This window comes from Grus americana, chromosome 1 (assembly GCF_028858705.1).
Source record: "Grus americana isolate bGruAme1 chromosome 1, bGruAme1.mat, whole genome shotgun sequence".
NCBI lineage: Eukaryota > Metazoa > Chordata > Aves > Gruiformes > Gruidae > Grus > Grus americana.
Window position 1 is genome coordinate 16,881,559 of NC_072852.1, and position 21,548 is coordinate 16,903,106.

The 21,548-nt window shown below is 41.2% G+C and overlaps 1 protein-coding gene across 7 annotated transcripts in view; it reads left to right on the plus strand.

Moving 5' to 3' along the window:
* The first annotated feature begins 6,811 nt into the window (after positions 1–6,811).
* The window catches only part of KIF21A (kinesin family member 21A), a 94,641-nt gene continuing 79,904 nt past the window's right edge, over positions 6,812–21,548 (plus strand). For all 7 annotated transcript variants that reach the window (XM_054849623.1, XM_054849648.1, XM_054849632.1 and 4 more), the window contains exon 1: positions 6,812–7,217. In XM_054849623.1, the coding sequence (XP_054705598.1) occupies positions 7,174–7,217 (44 nt within the window). In that variant the 5' untranslated portion in view covers positions 6,812–7,173. The remainder of the gene's footprint in view (positions 7,218–21,548) is intronic.

Genomic DNA, 21,548 nt, shown 5'->3' on the forward strand with positions numbered 1-21,548 from the left:
TGCAGCTTTTGTATCAATAATTCATCTCATTAAGGTGTGGTCTGATAGCGTTTGCACAGGCATGGGAGTCAGTCCTAATACTGCTTCTGACAACCATTTCTTCTATGGGCATCTGCATGCCATCTGTCCTTCTTGCCTCAGTTTCCCCATACAATAAAGGTGAAGAGCCGTACTTGCTTTGATTCAGATCTGTAAAACAGTTGGCCTACTACTCTGTTCCTTTGGAGATATTTTATATAGTCTTTTGCAATAGCATGAAGAAAGCCTAACATTCAGTCATCCAGCTCTAGCAGCATTTTGGGTTTATTTCAAGGTGTTAGTGAATCAGACCCAAAGATCAGGTTTAGAAGTGCAAGTTTCTGACCCACAGGATGGAGTTCCTTGCAAAAAACTGCAGGACCTGGCTACACCTCAAGAGATATGTAATAAGCCAAAGCCACAGTAAAGTCTCATCCTGCTAAGACTTGAGGTATTTTCTTCTTTATACTGTGCTGGGTTTGAATAGTGTTATCATAAATAATTAAACTAAATTACATTATTCTAAAGGCTAATTTCTCATCTTTTTCCCCCCTCACTTCCATTATTTGTATTCTTCCTGTAACACCTGAAGAGACGTGCAGTTGCCAGGGTGAATTTGCAAGATTTTACTGCAAAACAGCTGATCACGACTTTCAGTTGACCAACAAATTCTTAAAACACGGTGACATAAAAGGTATGTTCATCCTTAGTCTATATGCACAGATTTGAATCATGAGCCTGTTAAGATCACATAGGGGAGGTTTTCCCCAGAGATGTCATTTTAGCCCTGTTCTCTTCCTTGTGTTTTCTTCTAGTTTAGCAGTTCTGGTTTAGTGGGCATCTAATGTATATGTGTACTACATGTGATATAATGCAACGTGGATATTTATATCAAAATATTTATCCTGATACAATCATCTTCGTGTAGACAGCAGTTATAGTAGTACAAACTAGGGCAGTCCTTAGGCCCAGAAGAAAGATAAATAAGTGTATGGGTATAAGCACATTTTTGTCATGTTACACAAATACTCTGAGCTGCCAGGAGCAGAGGAAAACTGTACTGCTTTGTTAACTGTGGTATAGTTAACACAGTACAATTTTTGTGTGTAAAAAGCATTATACATAAAGAAATTCTTTCTTCCTTCATCAAGTGTAGTGGTTTAGCTAGCAGCTCTATTCCCATTGAATCCTGTGCTCAGCTCCAGATATGAACCCTTAATCACGTGTTTCTTTCCATTATATTTTTTCCTTTACAGTTCATTCATTTTCTGGAAGGTGGATGGAAAAACCCCATCTCCTTTCTTCTCACTTCGGAGGTGCCTGATGCTGCTTTTCCCCTTGTGCTGACCAGATCCAGAAACAACCCTGCAAAGCCGTTGCTTGGTTTTGACTTCAGAGATCCCTTTCCTTCTCCGCTATGTCCTTTCTGGTTTCTCTACCATCTTCTCTTCACAGTCATCTGTACGAAACCAGCCTGTTTCATCCTTTCCTTATCTGGTGTTATTCTGATTATATAAACATCATCTTGCACTCCTTTCTTCCTTCTCAACTTTGAAATTACCTTCCCCCATCCTGTCATGAGCCAAGTGATGATTTCCCTCAGCAGCCTCTTTTCTTTTCCACAGTTGTTGGAAGCAAAGACTCCCCTGTTGTACTTTTTTGCCTGCCAGTTTAGAGTGGCTTAACACTTTTCTTTCCTCATTGTTACTTAATAAAATGTCTCAGAGAGTGATGGGAAGAAAATGGAAAGCATTTGAAATGTCTTTTATAAGCTTGACTGCTTTCCAAGACCTGCAGTTTGAAATGAGAAGCCAGGCAGAGCTGAAAAAACCTACTTCTAGAAAGTCCTTAAAAATCAATATGTAACAGTTTTTAGATGTTAAATTGTTTAGTTTAGTTTGTAGCAAAGATCTTTCAAAAGGAAAAGCCTAAGGCTTATGTAAGCCCAAGGCATCATAGAGAAAGTGCAAACAAAGTTTCACTTGGCAAAGTAGAAACCTGGAAGCACTGTATACGTTAATGTTGGAGAGTTTAGTGTTTATTAGATAAAATGGAGTGATTATTGCTGATGAGTGAATGTTGCTGACTTAATTTCCATCAGCAACAGCTCATGAAACCTGGTTCCATAGGAGTCCAGTTACCCTTCCTGTGTCAGAGGATACCAGAATACAGGGACTTATTGGGTCATGCAGTTCATAGAATTATGACAGACCTGGACAAGTAAAGAGCTATAGAGAAAATCTGTGATCACTTACATGAGCCAAAATCTCTACATCCTTCAAACTATCATATGAACGAATAGGATAAAAAAAATGCTCATTAAAATATATATATCATATTTGCATATGTATTTAGTTGTGTCATTCCAAAATCTCAGAATGAATTGTGGCTTGTGTGTGGCTAAAAAGAGTTTATTTAATATATACATTCAAGGAAACAATAGTCACTAATGAGGTGATATACTAGCTGTTCATTTTGTGTGTGAATTGGATAAACCAGCATGAACTATGGAGATGATGAGATTTAATAACCTTCAGACAAAGGCACCAATGCTCTTCTTCCATAGCGCCTGAACATTTCATGTTCCACTGCCTGTATCCAAAAGAATATCTGCCTGCCTTAATGGTGGGCCAAGTGCTTCACTAGACAAAACCTACTCACTTTGCTTGAAGCCTTCTACCAGTCATGGTGCACTTGCTTTAATTGATACAGATTAATCAGAAAATAGTGATTTTGTATATTATTGCCTGCCTCAATGAAACCGTGTCACCTCCACTACTCAGCAGAAAAAGCATTAGAGAACATCACAATTGTATAATGAATGTGACGCTGTTTGTTACTTGATAAGGTTTTGTACAGTGAAATCTTAAATAAAAGATCATTATCAAACCATTATGGGATAGATCCTCATGGTTATGAATTGTCTCAGTGCTAATATCTTCTAACACTATTCTGTTATTTCCATCAACAGAATCTCTTCTCTGAAATAAATGACATTTTCAGCAGGTCAAAGAAATAGGCAACCCCCAAGCATGGCCCTAACTAACAAGTTGAACCTTTGATTAAACTGACTTATTTAGCACTGGTAAATTATCACAGTTAAAATATTTGAAGTGAGGGCCCTACTATTTTAAGTGGTCTTGCACTATTTTAATTAGGTCATTTCAAAACCAACTGGTACAGAATAGGCACAGCCTAGACAACTTGTCTGCAAACGTTACATAGGTCAAAACACAGAGCTTTGACTCCTAAATGGAGCTGTCTTAGCTCATCCAAGTCATGCACAGCTCAATCATTTTAGGCAGCTTCTGATGCTTGAGGAACTCTGTGGGCAGCTTCACCAACTGCACAAGGTGGGCGTGTGCGTGTCAGAGCCCTCACCCTTCCAAACGCAGGTCTTTGGCTGCCCCAGTGGATGAAGCTCATGGATCGAGTCATATGGCAGGAGAAAAGAAGAGGTAAAAGTGTAACAGCTGTCACCCAGGGTGGCTGCCAGGGAGGGATGTTCCTCACAGTCCTCCTCTAAGCACCAAGCAGGGGCCGCAGCTGTTAAAGTCCCCTCCTCTCCCTGCGTTGCGGTTTGTCCCCTGTATGGCAACCTCTGCAGCTGATCAGGGGATGAGCAGAGGTAGCCGGTGTCTGTGGTGTCAGAGCCACAGGAGGGACGGGGTGCTCTACTGCAGGTCCTACCTGTAGTCATGCTGACTGAGGAGCGTGAGGAAATGGGACCTTCTGGGAAACCTCATTCATTAGCTGTGAGATTGGACAAATCTGTAAGTGTTACCATACTGCTTTAATAAAGATGAACAAGATGTTGGCAGTATGGTTACATACAATGAAAGGAAGGGAGCGACTGTGCCCTTATTTATTCAAGTTAGTCCTCCAGTGAGATGAATAGAATGCTGGGGAGCAAAGGTCAACCACATTACAAGGATTGAAAAGCAAGAGAATTGATTTAAGTTTCCTGGGGCAGGCGAGTTAACAGTATAGCAGAATGCTCATTAACATTGGAAGAGTTGGGAAAACCCAAAATAAACCAGTTTACTTTAACAAAAGGATTGTATGCTTTCTGGAAATGGGGAACACATAGAAAAATCTGCCATTAAAGAAACAGAACATATGTATTTTTACTGCTTTACATCTGAAGAGTCATAAATCAGGCAATTTGCGTGAACCATGGCAAGAAGCTACGTGTAGCTTGCCATATCAGTTTCAGAGGAGTCTGGCATTGGAGCGAAATATTTAGGATAGAAGATATGCATGTAATCTGTAGGACTGAAATAACCAAAAATCAGAAGAGAATAGTTTTAGCATAACACCAAAATTTATGACTTCCTGTTTAATCCCAATGTGGGTAACAAATCTTTGTCATTAATGTCTGAAACTTGTAAATGCCAACCCATCTGTATACATGATGTTAAATTCAGGAGGACTTCTGCCAGACGTTTTAATCTGCTAAATTCATTTTCAATGTGGAAGAGAGAGGCAAATGGGCTGAGGCAAATGTCTAAGGGCACATGAGGGCCAGAAAAAGAAATGGCCCTGGCCAGATCTAGAGTAAGATCCTGGGTCTGAGCAGCTGGGACTGAGAAAGTCACAGGCAGCTCCTGCGGCTGCTACTCACCGCTGGGTTTTTAGCACAGCTCACGTGGTGGTGAACTGGAGGCACTGACATGGCAGGATTCCATACGCATGCTCAGCGTGGTGCGGATGAGCTTTGCTGTACTGGGGCCTACCCAGCAAAAGATGCTGCGTGAAACAAATGCAGGCGGATACTGCCAAGGTGCAGATTTGGCTTGAGTGTGTTTGTTACATTAACCTCCTAGCTGTGTCAGCTGAAAAAATGCCTTGGATACTTTTGGATAAGAAAGTATCCAAGTTACTAAAGCTATTACAGTGAAAACATAGCGACCTTTGCGTTCTCCATATTTGCTTAAGCTTTATTGTTAGCTTGATTTGTAAGTCTGGTGTAAATAAATTATGACAACCTAATTATGCCATAGGATTCCACTCACTGTGGATGGGCTGCAGGTATTTTTAAATAGCTCAGTACAATATAGGCAGATGTATGACACAGTCACGAGTGTTTAGTCCCCACTAGCTGGAAACGCCCTGAACTACGAGCCTTCTATCACTTTCATTTTGAGGCTATTTTGTATGAATGCCAGCACAATTCACCTGCAGGAGCTTTTTATTTACGTGCTATCTTGCCCATTCTATATATATTGAGAAAAAAAAGAAGCAGAGCATCTGGCCTATAGCATTAAGTAGAGAATAGTGAGCTGGGAAGCCCAGGGAAACGTAGGCTTTGTTCTGCCTGTACCAGATTCCTTCTGTGACTTCAGGCTGAGTTATTTGTGTCCCCATTTTTCTGCTTTTCAGATAAATATTACCTCAACATACCTCAGCAATTTGTTATGTAGCTCAAGTCCCCCATACTTTCAAATGCTGTTGGACCTTTGTATGGTGGTGCTATGTGGTTCAGAAGAGTGCAGAAGACTGCTATTTTGTATAGCAACTTCCAGGCGGGCCATTTTCCAGAAAGAATCCGATTTCTAAATGAATAGAGAAAAATAGAAAATATAGAGAAAGTAACTATGAGAAACACAGAGAGTAATAATAACACAGTGGATTTCTTCTGAGAAGGATGGACTTTTGGCCATGGCTAGAGGCCCCATCCTGCTGGCAGACCTCACCTGCCCATCCCTGACAGAGGCTGGTGCCTGGGCGTGAACAGCCTTCACTATCAGAAGCAAAACAACTTGAACTGCAAGGTTTTTAGCATATCATTACAAATTCAAACCCGGGCCTATTCTGATGGAAAATCTTCCTTAGGAATGTGAATTGTTTGGGGCAAAATATCCCAGCTTGTTTCCTGGCAGGGATACTATTTGCATCAAAAATTAATGTCATCCACCCACACAGTTTCCAACTAAAACCCAGGCATTTCATTAGTGAAGTGAGAACAGCGATGCCTGGCTGGAGCACCTAGGGCAAACAGATCTGCTGAGTACGGCCAGAAAAGTGGGAGAGCTGCGTGCTGCCGCAGGCGTGAGGGTTGTGAGGACCACAGGGGGCCAAGGGGGAAAGAAGAGGAAGGAGGACATCGCATTCCTGCTCAGGAGAGGGAAACAGGTGGAAGAGCAAAAAACCCAGCCCTGACAGGGGGTTAAGCTCCTCTTTCCCAGCAGGGAGGCCTCAAAAGCTGTGCGCAGAGCCCTTGCGTGTGGCTGGGCACGTGGGTGTGCAAGAGCCGTACGTGGAGATAGCATGAGTGGAGAATTGTGGGGGGATGAGCTATGTGTGTGGAGCGCTGTGTGCAGGTGTGCAAGTGCCACAAATGTGTATGTGTGGGGGAAGAGCCCACGAATAGCATTGTGTGCACCCATAGCTGCCAGCATGTAGGTGCATGTGCAAGAGGTGTGTGCGGGGCTGCGCGTGAGTGCATGTGCAAAAAGCTGTGCGAGGAGGGTAAGTGCCATGCGTGTGTGCAGAAAGGCGTGTGCAATGAGTGTGCAAGAGGTGTGTGTGGGAAGGGCTGTGTGTGAGGTGTACTATCGCAAGTAACAGGTGTGTGTGCGTGGAGAGGCGGGTGTGTGAGGGGGACGTGTGTGTGTGGCGAGGGGAGTATGTCGAGCGGGGTGCGTGCGTGCGTGTGTGTGTGTATGTGTAGAGCTGTGCCGTGGGCCGTGTGCCCGTGTGAGGAGAGGCCCGTGAGCCGGGCGCCCTCCCGCCCATCGTGCCCGCGTGGCCGGCGGCGCTGCCCGGGGCGGGGCCTGCTGACGCATTGCGGCTGGAGCGGGCGCGGGGCGGCGGGACCCCGAGGGGCGGGGGGCGCTGCCCGGGGCCCGTCTCTCCGCCCGCCGGTGGGCTGACTGACAGCGATCCCCGCCCAGGGACTGGAAGGGCCGGAGCGGAGCGGGGCGGGGGGAGGAGGAGGAGCGGCGCGAACCGCCCTGCGCTGCCGCGGCTCTACCTATTCATTCAGCCACCTAAAATGGCTGGAGAGAGGAGGTGGCGGAGCAGCAGGAGGAGGAGGTGAGGGGGGAGCCGCAGCAGTGCCCTCACCTCCTCCCTGGCGGGCCCCTCCTCGGCCCGGCAGCGCACCCCGCTCCGGCAAGGCTCGCAGCCGCCCCTCGCCTGCCCCCCGGCACCATGTCGGCCGGCCAGGACGAGAGCTCGGTGCGGGTGGCGGTCAGGTAAGCGGCGGCGCCGCCCCTCCTGCGGGGGCTGGGGGGGGCGGGCGGCCGTGCCCGCAGCCCTGGGGAGCGGGCCCTCTGCGCGGGGCGGCCGCGGGCGGTGCGTGGGAGCGGGGGTGCGAGCTCCCCACCCGTGGGAAGCGGCATCGTCGCACAGGGACATCTTCTCTGCAGAGTGTATCACCTCGGCTCCTGCTGAGCCTTTTTTTCCTTGCAGCAGTTGGAAATAGCCGAGGAAGAGGGGAAAAAAAAAACCCCAAACCCCTTTCTGAGGTCTTTCTCAGTCATTTCTCTAATTTTCAGCAATGACCCTAAAAATATTCCAACTAATTATAGCCCGGTGCTGCAATGCTTACTCATGGAAGTGAAGCAGTCCCTCGGCTGTAGCGATGCCCTTTGCATCACGGAGCTTTGCGAGAGTGGATCCTGGCAGGCTGATATTTTTAGAAGGATAAAGGCTTTTATTCCACGGAGGCTGTGTCTAGCCTTACGTACCGGGAGGGATGGACCTCCATGAGGCTGCTCACAGTAAATGAGAATAGGTATATGTAGAAGTCATGATGGGAGTGGAGCTTATATCATTTTAAACCATCAGCTAATTAAAATTACTTTTATCAGAGATAAAAATCTGTTGTTCATCAGTGAACTCTTGGCTCTTCTTGGTTTTTTTATGTGAAGATATTATTTTATTGTTTGAAGAACTTCCAGATTAGCCCACAATTGCCTTGATTTCCAAAATCTCTTTACATAATTCAAGCATGAGGGGAAAAAAATTATAAATACACACACATATGTGTGTGTGTATATAGGTATATGCATGTCAATATTGGAGTTTTGATTGTGATAATGACGATTTATTTCTTTCCTTTGAAAAAAGTTTCTTTATATTATGTGCTGATGCACTTGGAGTATTATGCTGCAAGGCTTTAGGGGAAGGTCTGTATCTACCAGTGGGTCCTTGGAATCACTACACTCACCACACCTTGGTGGATAATTCAAGGGTTGTGCAGGAAGACAAAGAGGGTGGATCGTTTTTTCTCTGAAGGGCATAGGAATAAGCCATGTAAGTGCATGCTGTTGTTGGTATGTGCGTGTGGGGGGAGCGGTTCAATAACCAGAGAAACACCGCCCCTGCATGATAACATGGGGTGTATGCTGCAGTTGTTCGTTTAAGTCTACTCACCAGTTGCAGTAGCGTTTTCTATGCGGAGAGATGCTTTTGTGAGTGGTGTTGTCTGTTGAAGCATTTTTCACATAAAGTACAGAGAGGTATTATTCCAAAGCATAATTAGGCTGTATTTTTAAAAAGGAAAATATGAGAGAGGTGTGATCCTAAAAATAGGGTGTGTTACTGGTTTACAGACTGCTCTGTCATTTGAAGAAAATATTAAATATGTTCTGAGCCAAAAAAAATAGTGATGTAGAAGTTCATTTACAAATACATAGGTTTGTTGCAGCTAGGAATTAAATAAAACCTACTGGTGCAAATATGTTTATAGTTGTAGGTATGTGATAAATAGAAATAATATATGGCAAAGAATTTGTAAAAATTAATTAAAATCACCCAGCAGTAGCTCTTGAAAACAAATCCCTTATGTTACAAGGCATATTTATGTAATATAATTGTCTGACATCTTATGTCTGAGTGCAGTTCACTAGTAAAGAAGAATTGCATCTTTCCTCCTGTCTGCTTTCTTCCTCTTGGCAGACTGCTACCTATGTACAAGATTTCTCCCTCTCTGCTTGGCAATCATGAACAAAAGCATGCAACGATTGTTTTGTTTTTTTTTTCCCCCACCAGTACCTCTTTGTAGATGGTTTTCTATTTTTTTTTTCTGGTTGTGTATTTTGCACAGTCCTATAATTCAACTGGTCTTGCAACTCACAGTGTATCAGCACCATGCTGTACTGTGCGTTATAAATATGACATTGTTTCCTTGTTGGTTTTGTTCTTCAGCTCTTTTTGGGAACTAGAGCTTAGTTCAATGATGATCTCTGCTGTTGTGATGAATTAGTCGTTGTTTTTGTGTGTATGATTCTTGAATAAGGCTTACTCTGCAGCAGGACTAGCTTCTAGCTTGCAACCCCCATGGTAGTAACTGAAGTGAGATCCTGCCGAGGCACATTGCACTGAGCTTACTGCAACGCTGAATTGGCTTAGGCTTTAAACATGGGTTATAGAATAGACATCACTGAAATTGTTTAGCAAATTGTTTTTTCAGAACCTGGTTATCTCACTTAATTGTATACAACAGGATTCAAAAATACTTCATTCTTTCCAATTAGCACCACCTTTAAGCTATCATCTTGTATGCTAATTGCTCCCCATTTTCTTCAGTGTAATAATGGGTTTGTGAATGATGAACTAAATACTCTGGTTTAGTGAAGCATGAAAGCTGAAAATAGTTTGGCAGATAATCCAGTAACTGATGTGCAATTCCCCAATTAAGAAAAAAAATTCTTTCTCTATTGTCAACCACCACTGAAAGATTTCTGGACTTACAATTTTGATGATGGTGTGCAACTTCAACAAAGAGTTTTGCTCTCTGTGTGACTGTATAGTGTCTGTTTTCAGATGAAATCAGAGGGATAGTTATCTAATCAGAGGGCTGGCTTTTGTTTCAACTGTGAAAAACTACCATTTTTGTAAATTTGAAATTGGCATCTTGCTTTTGTAAATATCTTTACAGTATATGAAAACTAACTTTTGCTGAGAGGGCTATGCAATGGTATAAACATCATAGTACATGTTTCTGGAAGTGAGACCATAAAAATTATATAGGTTATAGTTCCTAATTCTTGTGTGTCTTGCCACTTTAGTGGTGTCCACAGCCAAAATACAGTGTGTAGGCTTTCTGCATGCAGGGCAGATGAAGTTCTCGCCTAAGATTGAGATCCTCAATAGCCAGTGGTCTGTGTCAGTATTGCATTTTAGTGAGTCATTGTACGAGCTGTCCAGGGACTGGATGGGGTCACTGCAGTCTGCCCATAACCATTAGGTCAGAGTTACATTACTTTTACCAACCAGACCTGAGCTCTCGCGTAAGAATCAAACTAGTTCCAACTGGAGAGGTAACAATTAGTGCCTATTCTCACTCCGTATGGCTGGGAGCTGTGGAGTTAGGACATCCTAGCAGTGATGATCTAAGAAGATAGGAAAGTTTGGCTTAGGTTCTCTGCATTTTTGGACACATGCTAAACAAGGGAACTCTTGGAGAGCAATATTGTTTGGATAGAGCTCACCAGAAGGCTTGTATGGAGGACTACTATCTGATAAAGCATGGAAGCTTGTCTGTTATTTGGATCCTGTTGTGGAGAAGACATAACAATGTAGAATATTGAAGTAAACATCTATTTTCTAGTCCTCTAAAGGAGGAAGGTGGCCTTGATTCACTCTGAGTCAGTGGAGGCCCCAGACATATAGATGATAAGCTTCAGTGTTGATTTGTAATACTGCCTTTTAAGATGCTGTATGAAAACAGAAGAGGAAATAATTAAGAACAAAGTGAAAAGATGAACAGCTGTGGAAGCTGACCAGTAGTCTGGAAAAGATGGTTATTCAGATATGCTTGGGTGACACCTCAGGTGGAGTGGATGATAATAGGATGTGAAATGACAGCTAGTGAAGCTAAAGGAAGTAGGGCTTTGGCATTGGGCATGTTGCCATTGTGAAAGATGAAGCCCAGTTAAAACTGTGTTAATGGGCAGGATGCAAAGAACTAGAGGAGAGAGGAGTTAAGGGATGGTGTTTTATAATCAGATACATTTAACATCAGTGAGTAGTAAAGAGCAGAGTTGCTCAAGTTTCCACTTTTCATCATCCTTGGTATGTTTGTGGATATGTGCCTTCTTCCCTACTTGGGCAAGACTACCTCACTGCTACTGCTTCAGCCTTTGTGATTGGCATCTGCTCTGTGTTTCATGCCTCAAGCAAAGGAGGAGAGTGTTGCTACCTTCCTCCTCATGTGTGTAGAATGGCTGTGGGATCTGGCCACCCAGCTCTTCCCTGAAGCATCTAAAAAGTTTCCTTAGTGTACCCACCCTGGGTGTCTACAATATGTTGTGACGACAAAGGTAAAATGTTGATGTTTGCCAAGTATGGAAATTACATTTCGCAGACATAATGGATCTATCAGGAAACTTTTTTAATAACAGTGGGAGTAATAAGTGTAGCTGATGCATTCAAACCACCTAGCTTCTGTTTCTAGTATTCTAACAGGGAGATGAAGTACTCTAGAAAAACATGTTGATTACTAATTCAATTTAGGAACAGAGATTTTTGCAACTAATGAAGTTGCTTGTGGCATGAAATCAGGATACAGTGTGAACTTTTGATAAGGCAAATGGGATATGTTCATCCCTTGTAACCTTAGCCTTCCACTGCAAAGGTTTGTTATGGGAACACTGAATTTCTTCTTTTCGTACCTCCAGTTCTTGAACTATGTGATCAGTTGGACCTCTTCCACATTTTTTCCTTTACTAGTTTCTGTGTGTTTTGTGTCCTCATACAGAATCTGCTGTTTGTTTGTTGTTGTGCCTTCCTCTACCTTTACATCTTTTGCGTTCTGCTTTTTCAGCCTCTTTTTCTAATAGTCTTTATGCTGAAGTTGTTCTCTGTGCTAGATCCAGCTACTGTTAAATACATTAGGAAGGAGCCTGTCTTTTTTGATAGGTGTGTTTTGAATCACTTTGATGGCTGTTGAAATTGATTTTCTTTCTTGGGCTGCTGTTCTGCAAACAGTTACAGTTGTGTTTAAGCTTCCTACCATGAATAGATCCTCAAATGTCAGATGAATGGCCATGTATGCTGTAGTATATATCATAAGCTCTGGAGGGCAGAGGTACTCATTTCATGCTTTCCATACAGTGCTGAGCATTCTCATAAATCATTCTGTAACTAGATAAGCAACAGCAATAGATCACAGTACTAGCCACTGGCTCCTTAGAATGAACCAAAGTTTTCCTTTCAGTAGACAATAGTTATTACCCATCCGTAATCATGTGAAGCTGTAAAAGGGTGGAGGTATTTTTTGGGAAAATGTCTCAAATTAACTGTTATAATGAATTTCAGCAGTCTATCAGTATGCAAGTATGCCCCACCAAAGACAAAAAAAATTTATTGAACAGTATTAAATAGTAATTTTTTTCAGGTGTTGGCAAATACCTCTTTTGGAGAGAGAGTCTGTTAATGGAAAGCTACAAAAGAGATCTTGGTTTTTGGAAAGCTCATGTTGCATCTCTTTTGTTCATTTTGATGTTTCTCTTTGCTCCCTGACTTAAACAAACATTCCCTTGTCTTTCACTGAAACTTTACTCTACCCCAACCATATGTTTTGCATTTTAGCTGGAAAAAAAAGACACGACACCATCTGCTGCTGAATTAATTCAGGTTTCATCATATCTGACTTGATCATCCGTAACTGACATTGCTTGGGGCACGCTGAAATCTGTGATCTTGCTTTCTAGGAAATAAAATTCCCTTTCCACAACTCATGTGATGTAAACACAAACTCATTCTTTGATGAGGGGAAAGAAATCCTAGTCGGACATTTCCCTTGATGTCATGTATGCCTTCCCAAAAAGATGGATATGTCTTGAATTTAGGAAGAAGACAAAGCAGAGGGTGGTGTGCGTGAGTGGTCTGTTCATGCTTGTGGATGAATTACATTTTTAAGTTGACATTTCACAATGTTTGTAGAAGACTTGAGAGTTCACTTTGGTGGCTAACTTGATGGATTTTCAAAGCAATTTCCACTTAATGCTGTTTTCTTTACTACTTATGCTCTATGGAGAGTTAGGATTTATATTGTTGGCCTAGACATTCCTTTATTACTGAACTCAAGGCTTCATATTTTCAGTTTTTCTGTGTGACTTCTGTAAATTCTTCTATAGTAGCTGAATGGCCCTTGTGCTTGGGATCAAGGGAGCCTTGCTCCCTCCCTCTGCTTTCCCTTTATTTGCTTCAAGCGTTTTATAGATTGCCCTTGCTGCCCACTCAGAGATGGCTGCTGGAATTCTTGCTTTCATGTTCTGTCGCCTGATTGCTGCTGGGGAAAAAAGCCATGTTAGGTGCATTTTTTTGCCTGTTGAAGGAAAAGCTTCAGTATCCTGTTGTATCTGCGGCTGCTGGAGCAGAGAATTTTTTGTTATGCTAATATTATTCCTATGTAAAATACTTGCAAGAAGTTGAAAGTATTTGAACTGGGAACAAGAAAGTTTAATTTAATTAGAAATCAAACCAGATCTGAACAAGTCCAGCAAGAGTAACTACGTGAGCTGTGCCTTTTTCTTGTGCTCTCTTTCTCGTCTCTGAAATTGTTTTAAATCTTGGTTCATTTTCTTCCTGTCCTTCCTCCTCTTTTGTAGTTCTCCATGTTTATTTCCACATTTCCCTGGTGAAACTTTTCTGGAATAAATGTGTTTGCTCCAGTGTGACTAAAGGGAGAAATGCAGCCTTTTTTTTTTTTTTCCTTCCCCTCCAAACATGTTCTCTTGTTTGATGTGTTTACCATAGCAACAAGATGCAAATGGAGAACAGTGAAAGGATTTTAAGGTCAACGTCACAATGAGTTTGATGCATAGAGAACGTCTATTCAATATATATTTTAAAATGTTAAAAACTGCTGATTCAGAGCTAACCATTGATGAACATGAAATATTTCTTGGATAGACTCTGTGTGGAAATAAGGAGTGAGGAGGGGTACCATCTGGTCCTTTATTTTTGTTAGTATCCTCAACAGATTTAGTGAAGTCGGCCACTGCTGGCATAATTAATTTTTGTGTAAAGAACATTTTTTTTTTTTTAATCAACTGACAAATGCTTGCTGTATGGGACAATGTCCCCTTTCAGCATCTTTAGGTCTTTAAGTCTACCTGACAAGCCTGTTTACTGTGGAGCTGCAACACAGAAAGCTGAGAGCAATAAAACCTTAGTAAAAGTTTGACGTTATTTTCTACTACACACAGCAATTTATATGCATTCAAATTGAATAGTGCATTTCCATTGCTGAATTTGTGGTTATTGTCATTATTTAAGCTTGTGTATTTTTCATTATTTTCACTGACTTATTTTATTCCCTCCCATTTCTAACCATGTTAGTTGTCTTCTGCTTAATACTGCTAAAGGGGGCGTCTTAAGCTGAAAAGCTATGTAGCTGTGGAGTATTGATATTGGTCAAGAGAGTATATTGAAGTATGTGACTTGTTAGCAATGTTGATTAAAAGGTTGTGCAACTCATCAGTAATAGTTTAAAACATAAAAGAAAGAGTATTCTCTAGAAATATGTTGCAAGGAATGAAATAGTCTTGCACAATTCTGGGGTCATTAGCAAGCCTGCTAAGGAAAGTTCCATGTACAGTATAACTGTTAGTACTGTATAGAATGTAGGAACCCAGCTACGACACTTTCTTTAAAGCATTTGGTGCCATGTTGCCTGTGAGACTGCATCTTCCTGGAATAAAATGATAAGAAGGTAGACTGCCTTAAGTAATTTCTTCACTTTCAATATTTTGAATAAACTATATAAACAGACATCTTATCTAATTACCTTTATTTTTCAAAGCCAGTAAGTCTTAGCATTCATTTTGTTTGGATGTTTCTTTCCTTTACTGTGGGGCTAACTGGGAGATGAGTCCTGAGATCTTTTGTGTCGCTCTGACTAGCTCCTTATTCCAAGATCTTGGAGTTGCTAATATCTCACTCAATAGTATTGATTAAATATATTTGCCAGCTGCCTCTGTCTCAGTTTGTGTTCTCATCTCCACCCTTACAAGGATATCACAGAATCCTAGAACGGTTTGGGTTGGAAGGGACCTCAAAAACCATTTAGTTCCAACTCCCTCTGCAATGAGCAGGGACACCCTCCACTAGACCAGGTTGCCCAAAGCCCCGTCCAACCTGGCCTTGAACATTTCCAGGGAGGGGGCATCCACAGCTTCTCTGGGCAACCTGTTCCATCACCCTCGCAGTAAAGAATTTCTTCCTAACAATTAATCCAAATCTACCTTCTTTCAGTTTAGAGCCATTGCCCCTTGTCCTATTACTACATGCCCTGGTAAACAGTCCCTCTCCAGCTTTTGAGAGGGCTATGAGTGTAGGTAGTTAGTCTTTTGGCTGTTTTTAATATTGTCTCCTGCTCCACTAGCGCTTTGTTTACTGACATCTCAGAATTATGTCACAAGCTCCTCAGGCCAAAGATGTAGCTTCAAAGTATAGTGAATGTTTATGGTGTGATATAAATAATACATGATGTAGTATCATGAGAAAAGCAACTGCTACTAAAACACCCAAGTTAGTCATTATGTTCTATGAAAAGTGTTACAATTAAAAATTCTGTTTTGCTAAAGCATGTATATGGCTTTGTTCCCCCCTCCATTTGTTTCTGTGTGAAGAGAAAAAAAATTAACCCTGTACCAGACACTTTGATCTGTAGGAAATAGCTGACTAATCTTTTTTTTACCTGCTAAGCAAACCATACTTTGTTTCAGTTTTCACTCTGCATAAGTTGTCCAGGTAAGGTTTATTTCATTCCCTGGTCTCAAATGCATTCTTTTTGAAGTTTGGTCTTTCATTTTAAGTACATATGAAATCATTAATTTTAGGCTCTGGCTCTGTAAAGTGATGCCTTTGAATGTTGTGGTGTGTGGGTTTTTTATTTATTTATTTTTATTTAAGAAGTCTTATCTACACACATTACTTTGCAGACTAGGGATATTGATGCCATCTAAATATGTCATGTATTTTCTTTTTCTAGTTATAATTATATCATGCATGTAAATAACTGGTATATTTGGGAAAGGTTGATTTGTTTTATGAGCAAACTGAAATACATTAAAGACCATAAAAATATTTTCATGTTGGGTTAGGGGGGAGTAAATATCTGAATATATATTTTCTAGGCATAATAGAAAAGAGAAGAATTCCACGTTTAACAGTGTTTGAAGAGGTAGTAGGTCAGAGAAGGCCACCTGTTCAATCTGTATCAGTTAGCGTGCAGCTTACGCTTCTGTCTAATCTAATCAGTCAGCCCATCACTCAGGAACAATAAAATTGCCATTTTGATCTTCACTAGCGGAACTTTGAGTTCAGCAAAAAGTGGGTTGGTGTTCAGTGAGCTCTAAAAATGAGATCTGAGATAGGGCTGAACTGGTATTGACAGGTAAGCTATTTGACATTTAAACATCAGTATAATTAAATGTGTTTTCTTTTTATACTCCCAAAAGCTTCAGACTTTAGTGTGGTGGGTGGTTTTTTTGTGTTTGTTTGTTTTGTTTTGTAGATGTCTGTTGTTTTGTTTTCTTTCTTTTTCTTCCCCACACAGTCCCTGAAGGGATCTATGTTGGCTGGTCACCTAGTCAACCCACTGTCTGGGCTCTGCATTTTAAAACATCACTGTAGATATATTTAATTATCATTGTTAGCAAAGCTTTTGGGGGACAGATGGACTTTTTATTGCTGTCTAAATGTCAACAACTAAAGCTTTGGTAGGCCCAAAAGAGGAAGAAACACTGTACAGCTGAGAACTTCAGATGAAAGTTCTTTGTTTTGTGCTTGCAGCCCTGAAAGCAGGGCTGGCCCATGCCAGGCCAACACTTCTGTTGATTTTTAACTCTTGTGACTGCTGAATGCTGAGATATTTCTTTGGGAAGAGAGGACATAAAATGGTGTTGGCCTATATCTTGGATGATAGTTGCCTGAAAACAAAGGGCCAGTGCATGCTCTGCTGTTCCTGTAGGCAAGAATTCAAGTGACGATGAATAATGCATAAAAATTAAGCATGAAACAGCAGTATTGTATTGTGGCAAAAGAAGAAAACTAGTGTACGCAGAAATTGGAGTTTCTGTGTTAAGGCGCGAAGTAATCCATATACTTCACTAATGTCTTGGCTAGTGTTTGGGTTTGGGTGCTGCAGTTCAAGAAAAATGTGGACTAACTGGGCATAATTGAAAAGAGAAGGGAAATGACTGTTTACATAGAAAACATGACCAGTTCCATAGTGCTTGATATGAGGAGTGAAGATCGCTAAGAGACACATCTTGAAATACCTGGAGCCCAATACAAAGTAGAAGAGAATTTTTCTTTGTGTTCAAGGTGAAGTGAATAAAAGCTAATAGGCTCAAATTATGGTAAGAAAAGTAAAAGATAGGAAGAAAGCATTTTTCTATTGTAATGATGGATGTCCTGGAATGATTTATCTGTGGAGATATGGAATTTGCCATATAGGAGACTTTTAAAAACAGTTCAAGCTGATCACTGCTGGGAGCATTTTGGACATAGTTGATCTTAACTTGGTGCAGAAAGATAGAGTGGGTGAATAAACTCAATGACCTTTCTAGCTCTTTTCCATCCCAATTGTCTGAATTCTGTGAAGCTGCATATTGAGTGCCAGGACTTTAATTCAGCACGGTTGAATGATCCCATTCAGATGTCAGAATATGTTTACAGAGGTGTGACAATGTCCACATGAACAATAAATTAGCCTTACAGATTTGGAAGGGTAAGCTTAGACTAAGTCAAGTTTAAAGGGACCTCAGGAGGTCATCTGATCCAACCTCCCACTCAAAGTAGGATCAAAACTAAATTCAAGCCAGGTTGCTTAGGGCTTTGTAAAGTTAGGTCTTGGAAAAACCTCTAAGGATGAAGATTGCGCAGTCTCTCTGGGTAACCAATCCTTAACTGTCCTCATGGGGAAAATTTTTTTCCTTATGCCATGTTGGGAAGTCTTTTGCTTTAGTTTATGATCACTGCTGCTTGTCTTCATGTGAACCTCAGTAAGGAGTTTGGCTCTGTCATCTTGGTAGTCTTTTGTATTGGAAGAGGGTAGGCAAGGTCTAAAAGTCAGGAAGATATTGAAGAGCTCTGTACCTGTGATCTGTTGGAAAGGGTGAGATATGGGGGACAGCTTCAGCAAAAGGGGTGCAGCCTCTTTTCCAGATGAGTTCTGAATATGATGGAGCAGATTCTTGGGGGACTGACAGTCATCCAGTGGTGCCGGTGATAGGGTTGCTATTAGGAGGTAATGTGCTGTAAGCATACACAGCATGAAGTACTGGAGACTTGTTTGTTTACACGGTTTCTATATTATTTCTGTTCCAAAGTCTATTCCTTCCCCTCATCCAACCCTCCGCTACCTGTTTTGAAGACTGTTTCATGGTAGATGTGATGTTGCTATGAAGGCATTTGGAGTGTGATTCAGTGATGGGTAGCAATCCGCTTTCCTCTTCTCCCAGCAGGAATACGTGGCAGTCACCTTCTGCCTGCATTTCCTCTGCCACAGTTTAAGCTCACTTATTCTTTTGGACAAGCTGATTAACAAGAATAATTAACCTCCATCACTGTTAAATGTTTCTTTGCTTTACACATGTTTGTACTGTCCTCAGCCATCTCGTAGAATAATTGGGTCTGTTTCCCTGTGTCCCCCCTGTGACAGTTCATGTTTCACTCTTTCAGTTCTTCTGGCTTGTTCAAACAATATCTTCTGTAAGTCAGAAAGAAATGCAGACAATAGTCAGTGGTTTATCACATGAGGCATGTGGTAATCTTGTGAATACAACCCAAAGCATCAGTTACTTGGAACAGTTTCTGATAACTCTTTGGAAATGACTTATTATTTGTGCATTATCAGTTTTTGTCTTGTCTATGAAAAATGGATTTTTAAATTTGACTACTTTGGATTTGTGTGTTCATATAAACTGTGTGGAGCACTGGGCAAAGTTAACATTCAGCTTGGTTTGTATTATTGGATGTCTGCCTAGTATCTGTGTAGGAGTTGTCTGGTTGAAGTTCAATTTGTTTAAAACAGAGGAATGTATTGGTAGACTGAGGAAAGTGCTACAAAGCTCATGATATCTGCATCTCTTGAGGATATATGCTTTTGATTTCTCAGATTGCAGCTAGGAAATGCTACTGACTTTCAAATTTTATCAGATATGTCCAGGATATTTGACTAATTTTAGTCTAGCCAGATTACTGCTTTTTTTTTTTTAATATGTGTATTCTGTAATTTACAAGTGCATTTTTTCATCTTAAGATGAAACTTCTTTTGGCCAAGCCTATACATCTAACTAATAGGGCAGAATGTTTGTAATGTACTGCACTGTTTTAGTGAAAATTGTTCTCCTGTGTTGCTGCCTCCTTGGTGTAGAGGGTGATGGTCACTCCAGCACAGCAATGTGTGTGAGAGGTCCTCTCCGTTGCTTACAAGTTACATGAATTGGCATTGTGTTACTTTTCCAGCCTGATAATAAAAAATAAACTGTAGGATCCTGACTGTTAACCCACTTTCTGTTCAAAATAGCAACAGTGCTACAATTTGAATTTAGTGTGTTAATGCATTACATGTGTTAGTGATAGTAACTGTATTTCAAATACTAAATTTGTAAACTTGTTTTTTCTTGAGTCAATCTTGCTGTTTTCTGTAGGGTTTTTGGTTTGTTTCTTCCTTACCAGCTAATAATGCATTGGCCATTTATTTGTCTTGCATTTCTGCAAGACCTGCCTCAGCTTCTGAATGTCAGATTCTTCAGAATTGCTCTGAGGGTGGCATTCAAATATTCAAAACCAATCAGTTGAAGGCATGATTTTAAGTTATGTTGTAACCCAGGGTTTCAGGTATTAATGCATTCAACATATGGTAAGACCTTTTCCCTCTGAGTCACTTTACAAGTAAAGTGCAATATAGAAATTAGATTGTTGAGGCTTATTTTTTCTTAGCTGTTTGTCCTTTGAGGCTGCAAGCTCCACCTCTGGACATCTTAAAAGCAGATGAGGGAAACACCAGGAGGAAAAGTGCTAGGTTAAAACAAAGACATGGATATATTAATATGTGAGCACTAGTGTTGGTTGATATAAAGTGATACAAGATGGATAACTTAGAAGGTACTGCTGGGAGAAATAGCTGGAAGAGATTTTTGTGCTTAAGGGGTCTGTGTGTCTACTGCAGCTGTTACCAGTAGTGGGAATTCTATGGATATACTCCTGCCTGTTGAGGTGGGTGATGCTGCATACCCTATATATGCTAGTGTCCCCACTAGTGTGCCAGAGTGAGCAAATGCCTGGCTAGGGGACACTGGTTGTCTCACTTCCGAAGTAGGAAATACTTAAATAATCTGTGTGACTTATTTTAGGGTTTTTTCTTCAGTACAGGGCTAAGTGTTGGACATCTGCTGCTGTTTATAGGGTCAGATCTGGTGTTGGAGTATCAATGACCCCATCTTCTGAGTATTGAAAGTACTGTTGCTTAGTGATCTAGGTACAATTGGAGCACAAAGATAAGGGATATCTTCAATTACTTTGGAAATAGCTGCAAAGTTTTCTTCACAAAGGAAATCGACTTTCAAAGCTCTCCCTTTCTCCCCCCCCCACCCCAGCTAGGTAGGAATCACAAGAGGGTGTAGAGCTAAGGACTTTCCAGTTTTATTGTGAATTCCGAAGGGCTCAAGGACAGCCAGAGCTTTTTTCCTTTCTTCTAATCCAGAAATCTTTCTGGATATCCTTATTATGTGCCATTACGTACTGCTTGAGAGTGATGCAAAAATCACAGGAGAGCTACAGATTGCAGAAGGACCTCTCTTATATGGGGTGTAGTTGTGGGTTTTGTTTTTTTTTTTAAAAAGGAAAACCGATTATTGGGGGGGGGGCAGATTTTTCTCACTTGTTTGAGTCCTCGTCTGGTTTGTTTACTTTAAATTGCTAGCTGAGGTAGGTGACAAAGGACTTCATATATCAGATTTTTTGTTTTAAAAAAACCCCCATGGTTCCAGCAAGACTTGCTAGAGGTACTGAAGCTAGCAGTTCCTGCTGTGACAGCAGGTTTTAGGTGCAGTGTCACTGCTGCTGAGTCTGTGTTGCTCCATTTCTGCTGCCTTTGCAAGACCCCTCTGCCAACACTGCTGCTGTAGATTAGAGGTCAACAACCTAAACGTGCTGCTTTGCAATGGCTGCCTGGGAACACAGGACTGAAGTCTCATTTCTCTGAATGGAAAACTGTGATACCCCCACATTGGGAGGATGCTGATAGGTGCTATAGAAAAGACATGAGATTGTGTACATTTTTGATCCATTCTGATGCTGATAAGGTTATCTGACATATTGTGTAACACCAGTCAACTGGATTTGATTGAGAATCCAATTATGTGTTTAGTTAAAAACATAATTGTATGTGAAGTGCAACCAGTCCTGACCTCAAACTACAAGAGGCAGGGAAATCCTCTCCTTTCATTAGTTCCAGGTAATCCTGCTCCTTGTCCCGAATCTGTCGCTCACTTATAATTTCAATTTGTCTTGTTCCCATTCTTCAGACACTGGTTCTTAATTCAGTGGTTTAGAAATGG